The 18,569-nt window shown below is 38.8% G+C and overlaps 1 protein-coding gene across 1 annotated transcript in view; it reads left to right on the top strand.

The window, feature by feature from the left end:
- The window catches only part of MICU2 (mitochondrial calcium uptake 2), a 152,394-nt gene that overhangs the window by 111,617 nt on the left and 22,208 nt on the right, over positions 1-18,569 (top strand). The window contains exons 5-7 of the mRNA XM_063331170.1: positions 3,782-3,829; positions 7,909-7,991; positions 13,823-13,885. Of these exons, the coding sequence (XP_063187240.1) occupies positions 3,782-3,829; positions 7,909-7,991; positions 13,823-13,885 (194 nt within the window). The remainder of the gene's footprint in view (positions 1-3,781; positions 3,830-7,908; positions 7,992-13,822; positions 13,886-18,569) is intronic.

Here is an 18,569-nt window from a genome sequence, read left to right as displayed (position 1 = left end):
GGAAAACTGTGAATCATAGAATCATAGAACGGTTTAGGTTGGAAGGGACCCTTAAGATGATCTAGTTCCAACCCCCTGCCCTGGGTAGGGACACCTCCCACCAGACCAGGCTGCTCAAAGCCCCATCCAGCCTGGCCTTAAACACTTCCAGGGATGGGGCATCCAAAACTTCTCCGGGCAACCTGTTCCAGTGCCTCACCACCCTCACAGGAAAGAATTTCTTCCTAATATCTAATCTAAATCTACCTTCTTTCAGTTAGTAAAACTGTTACCTCTTGTCCTGTTGCTACACTCCCTGATAAAGAGTCCCTCCCCATCTTTCCTGTAGGCCCCCTTTAGGTCCTGGAAGGCAGCTATAAGGTCTCCCTGGAGCCTTCTCTTCTCCAGGCTGAACAAACCCAACTCTCTCGGCCTGTCCACCAAGAGAAAGTGAAAACAGCAAATCAGCGCAGCCTCCTTTTATTGCACCTCTACCAGCTGACTGCTGGGCAGAAAGTGGGCTCGTTGGTACGCTCAGCCTGACATCTTTTGCATTCTGCACAAGGCATTGATCTCCCCGTGCTTAGGGCTGTGGGTCCGTACACTCTGTCATTCAAAGGTCAGGTAGGAGTTTGAGGTGATGCAGGAACATTCAGTGCAGTCGTCCATATGTCTCCACAACACATGGAGCTTTTACAGTTTTGGGTCATGATGCCTCTTTAATGACTTTGATGCTTTTGGTTTGAGATGCATTATTATTACATTTTTTAAATGTAAATATTTATGTCTTAAATATCACTTTCACAAGTACCAGAAAACTGAATCTACACCTGTTCCACTGTTTAGCTGAGATTAGTTTAACTGTGTTCAGATTGTTCCTTAAATATCGAGTAGAGGGAAAACTGTCATCTGCCCAATTGGTAAAACATAACGCTAGGGAATTGTGCCTTCTAGTGGGCAGTTTTAAAATTCATGTCATATTTTGTGGGTATACTTATGATTTATTCAGGAACAAGAATATTGTACTTGTCAGCATTTGTTTGAGGGCTGAGATTTCCAGGGAGGGATGGGGAAGGTTCATTTAGTGTTAGAAAAGGACAGTATTTTGCCAATGCTAACTGCAAATACATGGCTGCAAGTATGCTGAGTCATTCAAGAGTATGTGAAGCTTTTATCTTTTTAGTTTTGCTTGGACATGAATATAATTTTCTGTGGGTTTTTTTTTTAATTTCTTTTCATTTGAGTAACTTTGTAATGATTACTGTAGAATAAAAAGAAAATTACCCAAATACTTAATTTACTTTATGGATAAGGTAAATTGGCCATTCACTGCAGGTAATAAAAGGACAATGAAATTAAAAGAAGAATTTTTTATTTAAAAATAAATCTTATCTCAAATTATTTTAGTATAATCAGTCTGCCAGAAAGTGTCAGACAGGCTGTGGATTTGCTTTGAGGCACTGAGACGGGTTTTAAAGAACAATCCAGAAACTTTTGTACATATTTTTATTATATTTACCTTTTTACCTATTTCACTATAGCGACTTTTCAATCAGCTTATGATGATGAAAACAGTCTGTGTCTCACCCTTGCCATTTCTTGCAAAGCTCTTCTTTCCAGCCCTCTGCAACTCGAGTGAATAGAACTTCATGCTTCTCCCTTAAGCCAATAAGCAAGGTGCTGTCTTTAAATTGGTCTTTTCTTTACATCCGTCCATCTCCATATAAATTTTGCAGATTGTTTCTGCAAAATTTTATAAGGTACAATGTTTCCTGTCAACCCATATAGATAAAACTCTCTAGGTGCTCAGCATTTTGTATCTCAATTATTACAACTTTTTTTTTTTTCTCTGACTTTAACAGACGTAATCTGCGTTGTTAATATCCTTTCAAATGCTTTGATAAATATGGTTTTTCTTACATGACTCCTCTGAGTGTGTCATCTTTTCTTTTGTACCCCAACACTGGGCTCTCCTGGTTCTGTTTTATCTAGCATAAGCTGCTTGTCTTCACTTTCCCGGTCTTCCCTCAACTATCCCTATGCAGCACATCTCAAGACAACCAAGAGGCAGACTCCCGCTTCTCCTTCATCGCTTGTGGCTAAATTTTCAGGCAGGGACCCTTGTGCTGATACCATTGCAGTCCATGACTGGGAGGCGTTTTCTGTATACACTTGAAAAGTTGACTCCTTGTCTTCCTTTATATTCTTCCTTTAAGCATTATTTTGCTGTGTCACACACAAAACCAAATTAGGGAACAGGAATCTTGATCACTGCCTGTCACATTATTTGCTTGATTTCTTTTCCTCCCCTACTTGTTTCTACCCATTTTTTTCTCTGGTCTTATACTTAGGCACATAAGCTAAAATAATGGGGTAGGAGTTCTTTCTGTTTGTTTGGTTTCGAATTTGTAGAAATCCTGGACACTTTGTCTAGGAACACGATTCCAAGTTTTACAGCAATGCAAATAATAATTTACATTCTTGCAATGGCAGTAACCCTAAAACTTGTAAGCAAAACTAAATCTTTGAGATGAAAGTATTTTTTGTTTCCACAGTGTACTCTAATGACTGTAGTACTGTGCTGATGTACACGTGGCAAACAGCCCTATTTTGATGGAGAGGAGAGCTGAGATATGGAACCAGAATGAATTGGCAACAGGCTCAGCATTAGACCCGCCTTTAGCTAAGGCTTGTTCTTGGATTTTCAGACTCTTGTATTCAGCAATTTAATATTGCTAAACTCTAGTACTTAAACTGTTAAGTCATTATCTGAGGTCAAATACAAATGCTGTTGGCTCTGCATAGTAATTTATCAGAAGTTAATTGTTTATCACTGAAGCTTAAATGGATTCCTTATCTATCAATTAACTAAATATAAATTATAAAAAATAGTTTATCTTTGCACAGATAGGCATGTTTGAACTTCATTATTTTAAGCAGCTTCAGCATTATACAATGTTTAGCTCACGAGTTAAAAGTAGCTCAGTTATTTTGAAAAGTGATTTATAAAAAAGCCCTTTACATTTTTTCTCCGAACATTATGGCAGGGCAGATGGTTCAGATTCTGTTGTTTAACCACCCTGGTTATGCACGCGCTATCTTTAGCTTGTGCGCTCTATTTTGACGCTATCACATCTTTGTGTTTGTTCAGGCTTTTCACTTAAGGCAGTGTTTCAAAGGAAAACACTGGAATTTTCCTTCAAAAGGGGGGAAAATACTTTCACCTTGTAGAAAGGACATGTTCCTATTTTTAAAAAAAAAAAAAAAAAAAGCAGCCTCCTGTTGGCACGCGGCCCAGCAGTACTATCAGCACAATCTCGCAGCTTGGCAGCTTTGCGTGTTGCCATGTTCCCCTTGAGAATTAGAGGGAAGCTATTCTCCGCCTTCGCGAGCCTGCCAAAGGATGGAGGACTTTGATCCTTCAGGGTAGCGTTAGAGTAGTTCTCCTCCCAGGTACTAAATGCGACAAAGCGCGTTTAATTTATTTGCCTTTTATGTAAACGTTGAATGTTTTCAGCGAGAATCCAAAGATTTAGTGCAGGCCTTTTATTAATACCAAATAAACTGTACTTTCTTGATTAGACATGAACGTTGATGAGTCTGTGGATAGGGGATTTTACCTTCAGAGCACTAAAAACAGAAGCAAAAACTTTATTAAATAATAATGTGGCTTACTTTAATAACCTATTTAATATGATGTTAAACTACATTTTTTGTATTTATAAGATTTGATCTTTCAAGTCTTGCTATAAATTTTCTTGGGGTTTTTTTTGCAAGTCATTTTTTAACTCTTTTATTTCAGGGTTGATATCCTATGCAGAGTACCTATTTTTGCTGACAATCCTTACGAGTAAGTATTACATATTTAAAATACATATGTATAAATATTCAGCTACTAACAGCTTTCCAGGAACTTTTTCTGATATTTTTTAACTTTTAAATTTCCTCATTGTAGTAAAACATAAACAACTACGGTATAAAGAATGATAAGGCATTAATATAAATGGATATAACTTTAATAGATTGCAGCTTACTTCCGTAGTGTCATCATTGGTCCATAGCGGTACTTCAAAAATCATGATAGTCCTTGCACCATGGGATCAGTAAAGTCTTTCAAGAGACTTTGAGGGAGGGGAGGCATTGGTTACAGGACTATATAATAACGGGAAGAAGAAAGTGGGGGAAGATAAATAATTTGTCTTCTGGATAGTAGTTTTAGTCATTTTGGACAACAAGACATTAACATTATAGCTCATGTAGTGGTGTCTGAAAGGTTGTTGCCTATTATCCATGTGTTCAGATATGAAATGGTTGATACACATAAACAGCTGACTTCTGCGGGGTCTTTTGTTCGACTTTTCAATCCTTTTTTTTTTTTTCCTGCTTTGTTCCTTTTGACTTTATTTCCTCCAAGTATTTTGCTTGTATTTCTGCCCCCTCCTTTGCATCCTTTTTTCTCTATCAGACAATTTTTTAAAAACCTTTTTTCTTTGGTAGTTGCTTTATCTGCAAACAAGCATTTTTTGTTTGTGTGTGGAAGTGATCTTGGATTTTCTGGGTTTCCTCACCCATACTTATTCTGTGCCATGCTTGCCACCCCCCTGTGCTGTTGTGATAAAGCATCGGTGATGCTGGAAAATACCAAGATTTGAGATAAGGTGTGTGCAATGAGCGTTACGCAGCAAGACCCATAGAATAGTAGCAAAGTAGTCCACATACATGTCCGTGTAATTGTCCACATGGAGTCTTGTTTGACCGACTTACACAGGTATAACATTTTAAGGAAGGGACAGAACCAAGCACACTGGATCTCGTGGTATCAGTGGATGGGGAAAGGAGAGAAGGAAGCAGTTGTTAACCCAGTGGACTGTCGATGCTTGAGCCTCAACACTTCCATGTCTGCGAAGACCATGGCAAGGGCTTAAACAAATTGACAAGTTTTCCTTGCTCTAGAAATCCGTTCTGTCATGGTGTAGTAAGAAGAAGTAGCATTGGTCTCCAGAGTCCAGTCTTCACAGGCAATGGCTGTACGCACCTCTCGCACAGTTTTGGTAGGCCTTTGACAGCTTATGTCATTTCTCAGCCGAACTGCATTGGTTCCTACTAGGAACTTCAACTAGTACACAATATTACATAGTTTATATAAATTAATGACTGTCCAGTGCTGCAAGCAACTTGAACATGAGTTATACCATGTGTTCAAATGCTTTTTAAAATCAGAAATAATATGTCTAGCCCAGTTAGAAAGCTGATTTAAAAATATTTGTTGCAACTCAAAGAAGAGGGATGATTTTAAAAAATAAGCACAACCACATCACTTCAGAAGAATACCTTAAAGTTGCAGAAATAGATGCCAAAGATTCTATTTCTTTAAAAGTCCATGGCAGCAGAAAGTAAATTCATGCTGATTTATTGGCTGAAACAATTAGAAACTTGAAGCAGTATCAGGGCAAATTGTTCCACTTCTCCAGACAATCAAGTAACATTATTTTTCACAGAATTTATATAGGAATGTATTGAACCGCAAAAACAAAGGCGCCTTTTGATGCAGGATAAAAATGCAGTGCTAATGTTGCTGCTTTGGTTACACAGAGGGTTGTCGTACCCATCAGTTTGAAAGCAAATGTCAACAAGTGTTAGTGCCTCTGTCTTTGCCTAACAAGTATCCCATGTCACTCAGCCCCCAGTTACACAACGTCTCTCTCCCACTAGTGAGAATTAATGTGAAATTTCTTAAAGCAACCATTAATATTTAAATGACGTCTTCTAAGTCACTAATAGAGCAATAGGGAAACAGGAAAAGAGTCACCAGGCTTCCAGAGGCCCGGTTCCAGGACTCTGCTGACCAGACCATACTGCCTGTCATACAAAAGCACTGTCTGTAGCAGCACTGAACTTGAAAATGTAATTTTGCGGCAGACAAAGGTTTTATTTTGCCCCCTGTGATCCCCTTTTCAGGGTGCCTTGTGTCATTGCTGTCTTTTTTCTTCCAGTGCTCTATTGAATTTAATTTCCAGCAATTGGTTAATGGAGCTTCTGGTAAAGCCCTGCCTGGTGAAGAAGCCCAGGATCTGAAGTTGTCACCTTTACTCAAAGCTTCGTTTCAATTAGCCAGTCACACAAGCTGACAGCTTGGTCAACGTAGGAATAGTTGGAGGGGAAGCACCTAAGTCTAACCTGCACTCACAGCCAAGATGAAGCTTTCCTGTTCGGATTTTGGAATTTTGCCTGATTCTAATTAAATACAAATATATCTGAGGTAGTCTTTGAACTGTGCTTATTTTACGAACACATACCTTTGGGGTTACATCATATCAGATAAGTATGTCATCTCTGAACAGTATAAGAAGCTTTAGGTCCTATATTTTCAGTAACAGCTCTCTTATGTGAAAATTGTAACACAGATGGTATGAATTACTGTTAAATACATCAATTACTTTTTTTCTCTAACCATGTTATAGTATAGGCTCTTCATGCTTTTGTACTAGTAACACAAATGTAGCGTGTCACATTTCCATGGAAAGAAAGCCAGTTTTGATTATTACGACCCAGTTTCTGGGGAAGGGCTCTGCTATGCAGATTGCAGTGGTATTTATAAAATATCCCTGCATCACAAGGTTGCTCCACAGGGAATGTTAGGTGGCTGCTGAGGATGTAGTTATTTCTAAAATGTGAAAATAGTACTTTCTTTAACCGTATTGTTATCACTTAAAAGGAACGGGCTATTCCTTTAACTTGTTCCCTTTGCAGAAAGATTCTCTAAAAAAAAAAAGCAAGACTTAAAGCTTTACAGGATGGGGCTGGAAGAATATATTTCCAAAAGAAAAGCTCTGAAGACATTAGAGTTTTTTAGAGATACTGCTTCACTGCCCTCGTGAGTCCGACATTGTTCTCAGAAACATGAATATATTCTAGAGACGATAAGTCCGTGGCTTTCATATTAATGCCTGACTTGACTGGGTTGTGGAATTAATTCACCTGCTCCAGAAATTACTGGGATAAGTGCTCGCTACTGCAGTGAACTGTAACTACATTTCAGCGGCATGCTGCTCCTGTGTGGGCTTGCTAATGCGCAAGGCCACCTCCTGTAAGCAAAGTAAGATCAGGAAATTGTGGGAAGGAACTCAAAACACACTGCGTTTTTATAGCGCCTGCAAGATTCAGAACTCATTACGTTTTTGTGTTGAAAAGAAACATCCACTCGGCGAAGGAAATGCAGGGTAAAATTGTATAAAATTCCTGAAAAAATCAGCTTGATGGGAGTCATACAAAACATGCTTTTGGCCAAAAAGGCCAGAAAGAGTGGTTTATTATATCTCAGCAACATTTAAAGACATTGTTTAGGGAGGAAGGAGAAGGGAAGGAAAAAAAGACTGGGGGCTAACACAGCGGGAGCAGGAGCCGGGAGAGCTGGCCACGATTACAAGACCAGTCTGTTTGCTGGGGAAGACGAGGGAAGAGTGCAAATGCTGGCGTACGGTAATGCACGCAAGAAGTACCTGAGGAGTACACTAGCTCTTTCATGCAGTTTTGGGAATAGTTATTGGTTTCTCAAGGCACTTTCTGGTCTTCTTACCTGAAAAGCAGCTCTAATAAACAAGGCAGTGCTAGACTTCAGAAGTGGCATGGGATCATGGAGACACCTGTAGAGAGTATCTAAGAATATCTAAGCCCTGTACTTGGGCACTGCTGGCATTTTCTTGCTTTGCCATGGCATTAATTTTTCCCTTGAAATGGTAGTAAAAAGGTGTTTAAAAAGCTTGCTTATATTGGAGGAGGTACATATGGTTTACGGGAAATATCATGTACATGCATAACAATGGAGAACTGAACCATAGGCAATATTCCTTTTGCATTAAATATTTAAGTACTAGCGGAACCCTGTGTGTGTGTGTATTTACAATAAAGTTCTTTCGCAATTTGTTGCAGAACCCCAGACTGGATTTCGGATTGCCTTTAAAATGTTGGATACAGATGGCAATGAACAAGTTGAAAAGAAAGAATTCTTTAAGGTATGTGCATTTATATGCATATTAATTTTAAAGCATTTAAGTAGTTCCATGGGTTATATTTGCTAAATGAAGATTCATCAAAATCTTCAGGCCTATTTTTCAGTCCAATCTATGATCACATACTTAACAAAATACTTTATATGAAAGGAGTGCATACCAAAGCATTGCTATAGAAGTACGTCTCATATTTGAATCCACTTTTGGATTCAAAGTTACCTTTGACTTGTATCTAAAAATCTGTTACTGGGAGGGTAGGAGTTGGTGTACATCCCTTAATCCCAGGAGCCAATTTAAATAATCATCCATAAAAGTCTTTTATTTTCTAATTGTTTTTAATACTTTTTTTAATTTACCATCCTCTCTTGGTTTTTATTAATTTTGTTTGCTGTTGCACAGGTTTTTTACCAATTCACTCGGAGAGTAACAGCAGTTTTTCCCATATTTTGTATAAAATATGAGGGAGAAAGGCAGATGCTTAAAAAACAAAGAAAATCTTGCTCTGATGTTTTAAAGAAAAATGGGCTTAATTATATAGCTTATTCAACTTTTAAGTATTTAATAGGAGACTGTTGACTACATACTTCTTGTCAAAAGTCAAATGCAAAATTAAAAAACATAAGTTTTAATAGACTCCCTCAGCTTTATTCAGATCCTTCATTCATATTGGAGGTGACTAGAGAGACAATATTGAAAGAAGCTGAAATGGCTACTGCAATTGTTTTCCGTCACTAGGATAAAGTTAAAGATGATAATGCCACAATTCTAGAGAACCGTAGAATCTAAAACTTACAAAGATGCACCTCTTGATAGAGAAGGTACCAAAAATTAAAGTGTACTTTCATAGCCTTAAACTCTGAATTAATGATACAATAGCTGGTAGCGTGTGTTTTGCACTGATAGCCATTTTTTCAGTGAATTGTCTCTTTGCAAGATTACAGTTGATCAGTCATACTTAAATATATTTTAAAACACTGTAAAAATACTTTTAGACTTAGTAGTACTATTTGAAAATATATACTTGAAATTAGACCATTTCCCAATACAATATTCCCAGAAGCCCCTAACTGAGCCTGCAGATACCCTACACCCACTTGTTGCTTCACAAAATCTTTTAAGCTTGGATAATTTTCTCTGTTAAAATGCTAATTATTCTTCTGATTAAAAAGAAATAAAATTCTAACTAAAGCCTTTATTTTTAACCTACTAAACCTGATACAATCCTGGTGAATTGCTATCAGAGTAGCAGTGTCCTGATCACCGAAATACGTCTGTTATGGCTGTATTTTTCATCTACAAAACAGTATGTTACGGGGGAAAGTAAGTCCATGAACACAAGTGAACTCTGCCTCTGCACCAAAATGCCATGTTAGCAGTACTTCCTTTAAATAGGTACTGTGCCAGTTAAGCAAATAAGGAGATTCTTGCAGAAATACAGCACTCTGTGTCCCCACTCTCCTGGGGAAATGTAGAGTGTGTCATATATGTAATATCTATTACCCATTTCAGGTGATTCTAATTGAATCAGCCAGTATGAACAAGAGAAAATCACCAAAAGCAGAGGTGAAAACACACAAATCATTAAAAATAATTTGATTTCTGTATAAGGCAATCATATTAAATGAAAATTATTCTGGTTAGATAGGTTGTTACTTTGCATTTCCTTTATGGGCTTTATTGATAAATTAATATAGAGTGGTGAAAAATCCCATATAAATTGCTATGTCAACTCACAAGAATCATTGAATTCAAAGGAGTCCCACAGGATGCAAGCTAGTCAAAAGATGAATTTTCTGACATAACTGTTTACTGAACATTTATAAGCAGTGATTACTTTAAAGCAAAACTTGATTTTTATAGGTTAAGTTTAAAAATAAAATTTTTTGAATGTAAGAATCTATAAAAATGTGTGTGCGTTAATCTCTGTACACTCTCAGTCTGTATGCTTCTGTAAAGCATAGATAGCTTCTGTATATCTAAGAGATTAATAAATTGTGTTGCTAATCTGTCATTTATGATGGTGTTATGATAGGACACGGGATAATGAGTGTAATGAGAGTTATGATAGGACACGGAGTAACGGCCTCAAACTGAAAGAGGGTAGGTTTAGATTGCGTATCAGGAAGAAATTCTTTACTCTGAGGGTGGTGAGACACTGGAACAGGTTGCACAGGGAGGTTGTGGATGCCCCATCCCTGGAAGTGTTCAAGGCCAGGCTGGATGGGGCTTTGAGCAGCCTGGTCTAGTGGGAGGTGTCCCTGCCCATGGCAGCGGGGTTGGAACTAGATTATCTTTAATGTCCCTTCCAACCCAAACCATTCTGTGATTTATCTTGTCCCAGTTGGCATCTCAGGAAAATACGTCTGAACTATTCTATAGCTATTTCCACGCTATATTTGACAATAACATCAGGAAGCGTATGTAAGGAAAGGGCAGTGGGAAAGAGTAGCAAAGAAAGAGTAATTAGGAGGCAGTCACTGTAAGCAGGATGTGATGGGGAAAGAAATGTCAGTGCTACTTCATTCTCTTGCTTTGTCACCTCTGCTGATTAGACATCTATATATGTCTATGTTATCTGTTGATCCAGACTGTAAGTTCTTTGAGGTTTGCCTTTTTGTTTGCAAAATATCCATCATTCTTGGAATTGTGTATATCTCAACTCTCGTGTTACTGGATAAACGGGCACAAGATGTGTCATGTGAATCATTCAGGAAAGGAGAAGGGTGACAGACAGACTCAACAACCCAAGTCCTTCTCGCCTGCAGCACGTGATGGAGAGAGGCTGTTCAGACCTGTATAAATCACTGAAAGAGTGTGAGATGCAGGATTTCCCAGTAGATTCAGTGCTCTTCGCTAGCAGAAATGAATGTCCAGGAAAGGAGATCTTGAATGCAATTCCATGTTTTGAAGGAGGGAGTTTATCTTGTCCTCCGTAGCCTTTCCATTTCTGTGCCCATTTTCCTCCTTTCCAGTAGGAGTTAAAATTCTGTCCCTCCCTAGGGACAGACTCTTGTTCTCTCCCGACTTCCTTGTATTCAAGCCAGTCTGTTTTTAATTTCTGCTTCATCTATGTTTCAGGGGTAAACATTCACAATACAAGAAACATTTCAGTATATAGGGCCTGGAGTCACAGCAGTCTGTGTTTTGAGGTGGGCATGTGTGAGGATTTGCTGCTTTGCCCTGCAACTCCAAGACGAAGAAGACGTGGTAGAAATGACATGTTTGCAGACATTAGTTGCCATCCTTTAATCAGCCCCTGCCAGAGTGCCAATAATTGTTTCTCAGAACCATATTATCTGCATCTTTGTGAGAACAGTAAGATACTTCTGTGAATTCTGCACTTCGAAGACATTCACATGAGACTTGGTGAGGGGGATTTCCAGACATGTGCACATAATAACCCATGCACATTAATCTGAGATCTCCCATCAAGAACAAGGCTACCAAAGATCCCAAAATCCCCAGCAAGTGAGGAAATTCCCTAGCTCTGTTCTGATGAAAGATTTCTAAGTAAAATTAATGACAGTTCAAAACTATCAGAAATGGAGGTAGGGTAACTCTGATGGGACATGCAAGAGCTATGTGATTTAGACTTTCTAAATAGACTGTCTTTATATGCTTGTCCTGGACAGCAGATACCACAAAAAACTCGTAGAGATTCATCTAGGGCTGAATGAACCAGCACCCGACACTGTCAGGAGCTGTGCTGGTTTGGTGCAGAACATCTCCGCAGTCCTAGAACATCCACAAGCACTAACCTCTCTTAAACGGCTCTAAAAAAAAAAATTTTTTTTTAATGACTGATACAGCCTTTCTGCCAGCTCTTGTCTTCAGAAAAGATTTCTTCTTAGTAGTCTTTAGTAAGGAGGCATCAGTTGTGCATAACAATTCTCATTATCTTTGAATTAGCCATTAGCATCTTCCAGTGACGAACAGATATAAATATTAAATACAGATAAATGTCACATGGAGCAGTTGAGTAATAGGGTCCATTTCTTGAGGGCAGAATTCTTCTCCCTCTGTGAGTAGTTGCTGAACTATGCTGGAAAAAATCTGCAAACTACTGGCAATAGTTTCAAGCACTATAAGGATTTACAGACGCTATAAGCAAACAATAAACTAAATCCTCCAGAACACTTGTGAAAAAAAAATTATACTGAATGTCTGTGCTGTTTAGTAGTCTCTGCAGATTTTTTAAAGAGTTATTTAAAAGTAAAATACAAAAGGAAAAAATCATATTTTCTCTTGTTTGGAAAGTGTTTGCAGTTGTATTTCTCATGTGAGAGCAAAAGATGGATTTTTCAGGTAAGAAAGAATGTAATTTTTCAGTCATTTTTCAGTGAGAATATAAACAAGCAGTTGTGTTTTTATCCAGAGCTCTATATTGCTGGTTTGCTATGAAGAAATTCATCGTTTTTACTGTACTAATCAATTGTTTTGTAAGTGCTCAAAAATAAAAAGAATTTGGAGAAACTTGGAAGAACTAGTACTGTTTAACTGTCTTGTTTTACAGTATTTATTTTGATAAATACTATCAAGGCATGCCATTCAAAAATAGTAATAGAAAGTAACTATCTTGAGGAACTCAAAAACTGAGGCTATAAAAAAAGCAGCACAGGTGAATTAGTGAAAATTTGAAGGCCAAGGGAAGACCTTTGGCAACACGAACAGTTGGCACTTCTTTCCTACTCGCTACTTACAAGCCAATACTGCTTCTCTGAACAATAAAAAAAAGGAAAAAAATAAAGGCCTAAGAGAGATGTGAAAACCCCACAAAATCATGGCTATGCACATTTTGTTATGGACTTTTTTCCCAGTTTAAAACTCGGTTGTCAGGGTGAGGAATCACTCCAGAAATGTTTGAGAAGCAAACGTGCAGCTCGAAAACCCTGAGCTTTAAAAGCATCTTTCCTAAAGTCTGCAGATCCAGACTGCTTGCTGTAAGTCCATATGTATACCTGAAATGTCATAAGTCCATTTTTCTTTCATTTTTGCTGTCCTTTTGAGGATTCGTGCAAATTCGTGAAAGGTAGGTATACCTTGTGCTATGTTAAATCACTCATTCTTGTGGCAGTGTTGACCTCCCAAGCTAAAATACAGTCAAAGAAAGAAACCTTGCAGCTGAGATATACTTGAGGTGCTGCAAATTAGTGAACTTTCTATATTACCTTAAAGCTGTACTTGGGACAGTGGAAGTTATGTTTTTAAATGTGAGTCATTTCACTACTTCTAAAAATCTTCTTAGCTAAGACATTCAGAATTCATTCATCTGTGGGGTGGAGAGGAAACTCAAATCACGTTCTGCTTAATGCCAGTGCTGAAAATACATTTGCTTATTTAATTAAATTATCCCTTGTTGTTAGTTGTATAGCACCTCATTTGAACAGGTATGCTTTTCATGTCTAGAAGATCGTGTCTGTAGCAGAACTATGTAAAGCTGTCTAGGAGGACAGCATGAAAATCACAGGTTAATTTTTATTTCCCAAATGACTTCTGATGCTGTACCCCTGAGTTTCAAAATCTTACGAAGTGAACACTAAGCTTCTAGTGCAAGAAAATCTTCTAAAAATAGAGTAAGCGCTGGGTTGCAATAGATAGATTCATATGCTCTGCTTGGCTATATTAACCACAGCAGATAAGACTTTCCTGGGAAAAACTGTGCCTGAACAGCAAAATATCCTTAAGTATGCAAATATTTTGTCATGACTAGAGCAGCTTGCAGAAATGTGATGACTTTATAATTAAGAAAAGGTGAAATTAATGCAATTTTCTGAAAAAGGAGACTCTTGTAAAACCAAATGAGTAATTTTATTGTGGTTTTTTTTCACGTTTAGCTACAGAGAATCATTGGGAAGGAAGATGATGTGAAAACAGCTGGAGAGGAAACAATATTTCGGGTATGAAATAGAGATACATTTTTCTTTGCAAAAGCATTGTCATATTTCCCATGAACTTTTATTTTTTCAGAGTTTTTAGATAAGTATATAAGCATCAGTATTAGTACTTTAATTAAATGGAAGTGCATGATTTGTCAACTACTTTCTAACGGGGAAAGAAAAACGTTTGTAATTTCTGGATCTCCTGATGAAATGTATGCAATTTACCTATTTTGTTACTGTGTGGTCATTCCATTATTTGGTTTCTGTAAGCCTGTGTTTCAAAGTAACTCTCTTCTATTTCTGAAAAACTCAGAAGAAACTCTCTATCCCCATATAAGAGAAGATGGCCTTGCAAATAGAAATTGATACCTTAAACTTACCTGAGTGCTGCTGTTGCAGTAATATCAGCTTATTCTGAGTTGGTTTGAAATGTCATTGCTGTTATTGAGGTGACAAAGGCAAGGATTACTTTAGTTGGGTCCACTTCCAGAAAGAAATGTCTTAGATACAGACCAGAAGAAGAAACAATCTCAGAGTATGATCTTCCCAACTGGGTTGGAAGTTTCACTGGACTGCAGACCATTAGCAAATGGCAAATATGGCTCATCAGTGAAAGGAGAAGGTAAATTCCTGCTCTCATCTGTTTGTTTTCCCCAGTGTAACCAACCTTCTTCCCCAAGTGGTGTCTTGGCTAGCTGCCATCTCTTCTTCAGTCTCTAGTTAGCACAGAGACAAGATACTCTGTAGCCTGGACGAGATTGAATGAGACTGATAACAGAGAGGGGGAAGCCCTGACCATACTGAGAACGCCTCAGAAGAAGCTGATGAACTGGAGCAAAAGAGGGGGAGAGTACAGATGGATTATCTCCAGCCGTTACTATAAGGTGCTGCTTGCATCAGCAGCACTGCTTTTGTTGCATGCTTAAATTGGATAGTGTAGCTGAAGGATATTTTCCTCACCACAAACTTGCTTTCAGCTGTAAACTGAAAATGGGTAATTAGGCATGGGACAGCGACTGCTCATGTTGGAAGCATTCAATAAGAAATTTATACAGGGCTCTGCTTTATAAACCTATCGTGCATCAGCAGTTTCTACAAGGAGTTGTTCCAGCTTGTGTTCTTTACTTTTTCACCTGCCTGGGGAAAAAATGGAAGTGGCCGTATTGCTAACACCTTTAATATTTACTAGGCATAAACTAAAACTGTCTTCTGATGCATAAAGGTTTTGCTCCCTCAGTATGCATCCAGAGTTCGGTTAAAAATCGTTTGACTGACTAACAACCATCTCCCTTCTTGAATCTTTTCATCAGTCACCAGATTAAAATAGCTAGGATTAATAGGGTTGTCTGCTCCTCAGAACCAATTTCAATTGATACTTAACTGCCATGACAGTGAATGAAAAAGGATCTTTATTCCGCATGAATGCACAGCTGTAGTATAAAATTTCCAGAGAAACTTTGATACAGTTGGACAGATTTAGTTATAAACACATAAGCTTATTGGGAGCTAATAAAATACCTGAGCCTGAATGTCTCTATTTTGTTTTTTGTCTTGCTTCAAATTTTGTCTTCAGAATTCTCCGTTGAGAAAAATCTGTAGTTGTTGTAACCAGAAAATATTATCTAATACAGTTTCTTAGCAGATTATAAATGGAATTGTAGTCTGTTCAAAAGAATTAAATAGCTTTGGGGAGTACAGCTATCTTGAAACTCTTCTGGTCTCTGTATTTCTACTTGGCAAAGTACAAATTACTGCTTTTCTTCTAATTTTTTTTTTGCTGTTTCTGTCTCTCACAAAAGAAGTTGATGATAGAATCATAGAATCATAGAATGTGTTGGGTTGGAAGGGACCTTTAAAGGTCATCTATTCCAACCGCCCTGCAGTAAGCAGGGACATCTTCAACTAGATCAGGTTGCTCAGAGCCTCATCAAGCCTGGCCTTGGATGTCTCCAGGGATGGGGCCTCCACCATCTCTCTGGGCAACCTGTTCCAGTGTCTCACCACCCTCATTGTAAAGGACTTCTTCCTAATGTCTAATCTAAACCTACCCTGCTCTAGTTTAAAACCGTTCCCCTTCATGCTATCGCTCCATGCCCTTGCAAACAGCCCCTCCCCTGCTTTCTTGTAGGCCCCCTGCAGGTACTGGAAGGCCGCTATAAGGTCTCCCCAGAGCCTTCTCTTCTCCAGGCTGAACAACCCCAGCTCTCTCAGCCTGTCTTCATAGGAGAGGTGCTCCAGCCCTTTGATCATCTTTGTGGCCCTCCTCTGGATGTGCTCCAACAGGTCCATGTCTTCTTGTGCTGAGGGCTCCGGAGCTGGACGCAGTCCTCCCTGTGGGGTCTCACGAGAGCAGAGTAGAGGGGGAGAATCACCTCTCTGGATCTGCTGGCCACGGTCCTTTTGATGCACCCAGGATGCGATTGGCCTTCTGGGCTGCAAGCACACATTGTTGGCTCATGTCCAGCTTTCCATCCACCAGTACCCCCAAGTCCTTTTCTGCAGGGCTGCTCTCTATCACGTCATCCCCCAGCCTGTATTGGTAACGATAAATTATCTGTGTAAGCAGTGAATCTGACTATACAATGTAGTCAGTGCATATGGTTTTACCCCTTATTTTTAATAATTACGGTAGTCATAGTGTTACTTTCAAGCAAAGCAGATGAAGCATAAAAGCAAAGCAGATAAAGCAGTTAATTTACTGTATGCAAATGCCACTCAGTACTCACTGAGATGCTGTATTAGGAAAAGAAAAAGTAGTTAGTTTGCTGTGCTCTCAGGGTGCTTGTATCCCTGCCTCTTTTACTGAGACTTTGACTTACATACCTAAAATTCAAAATTTCGCCACTTAGTAATGGCCCTTGAATGGAATGGCAGTGGACTTGGTTATCCAGACAAATATGTTTCAATTGAGGGATATTCTTTTTCCGTTATTATAAATGATGCTGGAAGAAAAGCCAAAAAAAGTCTGCCCGGCCTTAACTGGCCTGGTCTTTTGGGAAGTTGCATGCTGACTCTTACAGAGCGGGCAGTCTCATTTACTCATAGCGCAGGCGTGCATGCAGACAGGGAAGGGGAGATGCAGGCAGACTTACAGGACTGGCGACCTGGTTCTTTCTAACTAGACTGGAGAAAATGGTGCAGAAGTCAAGAAGAGGCAGTGACTATCTCACCTCACCCATCTTCCCATAGCCCAGAGGAAATCCTGTGCCTGCGCCTGGCTTCCTAGCACAGCTGTCCTGCTTCACGTGAGACATCCAGCACAGCTTCGCGGAAGAGCATGCTTCACGGAAGAGGGGAAGCAGACTTCTTGCCTGGCAGTGGTGTAGAATGTTATAGGAAAGTGCATGGGCTAGAAGAATTTCTTGTAGCCCAGTGAACAGCACTAGTTGCTTTTGTATTAACACCCTGAGTTCCTTAAAAGGATACTGTAATAGCGACACCTGCATTAACGTTCTGGTGGTGGAAGCAATACTAACGGTTGCAGATATCTACGGTACAGCCCAGTCATCTAGATCAGGGACTTTGCTCTTGGGGACTTCAATTTAGATTAATGTGTTATCAAGGAGTTTCAATACCTCTAATTTAATATGCTTTGTGTAGTGGCTAAACTTAGAAATTAATTTCAGCTATTGTTAGGAAAGGAATGACAATACAGAATGTTCTATATTTGTTCCTAAAATGGAATTCATGTTGGGAAATAATATGTGCATTGTCTCATTCCCAAATGATTAAACATATGCTTCTGGATTCCATAATGAACACATTATCATACAAAGTATCTCATTTACATGGGTTTTTTTAAACATTTAACTAGTACTTGGGGACACAGCTATTAATCTCTTTTAAATAGAAAACTTTTGAACTAAAATTCAGTCTGCCTGTAAGCAGTATACTTTTAGATCCACACATGGATATTTTCCTATTGATTGTGGATCAGTTGTTTTAACGCGTCTATTTCTCTTCCTTTCCTTTTTTTTTTTTTTTTTTTGTCCTAAGAGGTGTGAATGACGTTAGTCATTCACGCATTTATCACCACTCAGCTGGTCAGCACAAGGTTTTACACGTGGACCTTCAGACATTGCAACATTGCAATGCATCTCCTCAGCCACAGAGACTGTGCAGGCCACCGTAACCTGCCCATCTGCTCCCTAGAATTTCTATTAATTTAAAGGTTTCTATCCATAGCTGCAAAGTCTGCAGAGCCCTGGGCCCACAATAACCAAAAACTGCCTAAACTGAAGGGGGGAAGATGGCGATTGAGAGCTATGCTCTTGTAGTGCAGTCATACTCTGCAACAGGGGTGGAGCACGTCGAATTTTGCAAGAATCTGGTCCAAGACTAAAATTAATATCCCTCCCCAAAAGAATGTGTCATTAATCTTGTCACCTCTCAGTTCAGATGGAATGCACATTTTTTTGTTGGTCTATCTTCTCTAACACAAATGTGTATGTTTTGTATCATCAGACTAACATTGAATTCTGTTGAAACGCTTTTAGATACTTTAAGTCAAAGAGCACTGCAATGTTCCTGCATGCTTTAAAGGAAACTCTTCAGGCAGGTAAACCCCATAAAGAACCAAGCCATGTGTCATCAAAATATTAAGCTATTAAAAAATTGTTGGGTCATTGTTTACCTCACGGAAAAGGAAATTATTTTATTTTTCCACATCATCTGATGACAGCATAACCCCAAAAAAGACAAA

This window comes from Chroicocephalus ridibundus, chromosome 1 (genome assembly GCF_963924245.1).
Source record: "Chroicocephalus ridibundus chromosome 1, bChrRid1.1, whole genome shotgun sequence".
Classification (NCBI taxonomy): Eukaryota; Metazoa; Chordata; class Aves; order Charadriiformes; family Laridae; genus Chroicocephalus; species Chroicocephalus ridibundus.
Note: the sequence above shows the minus strand (reverse complement) of the source record. Positions and strands in the feature narration are given on the sequence as shown.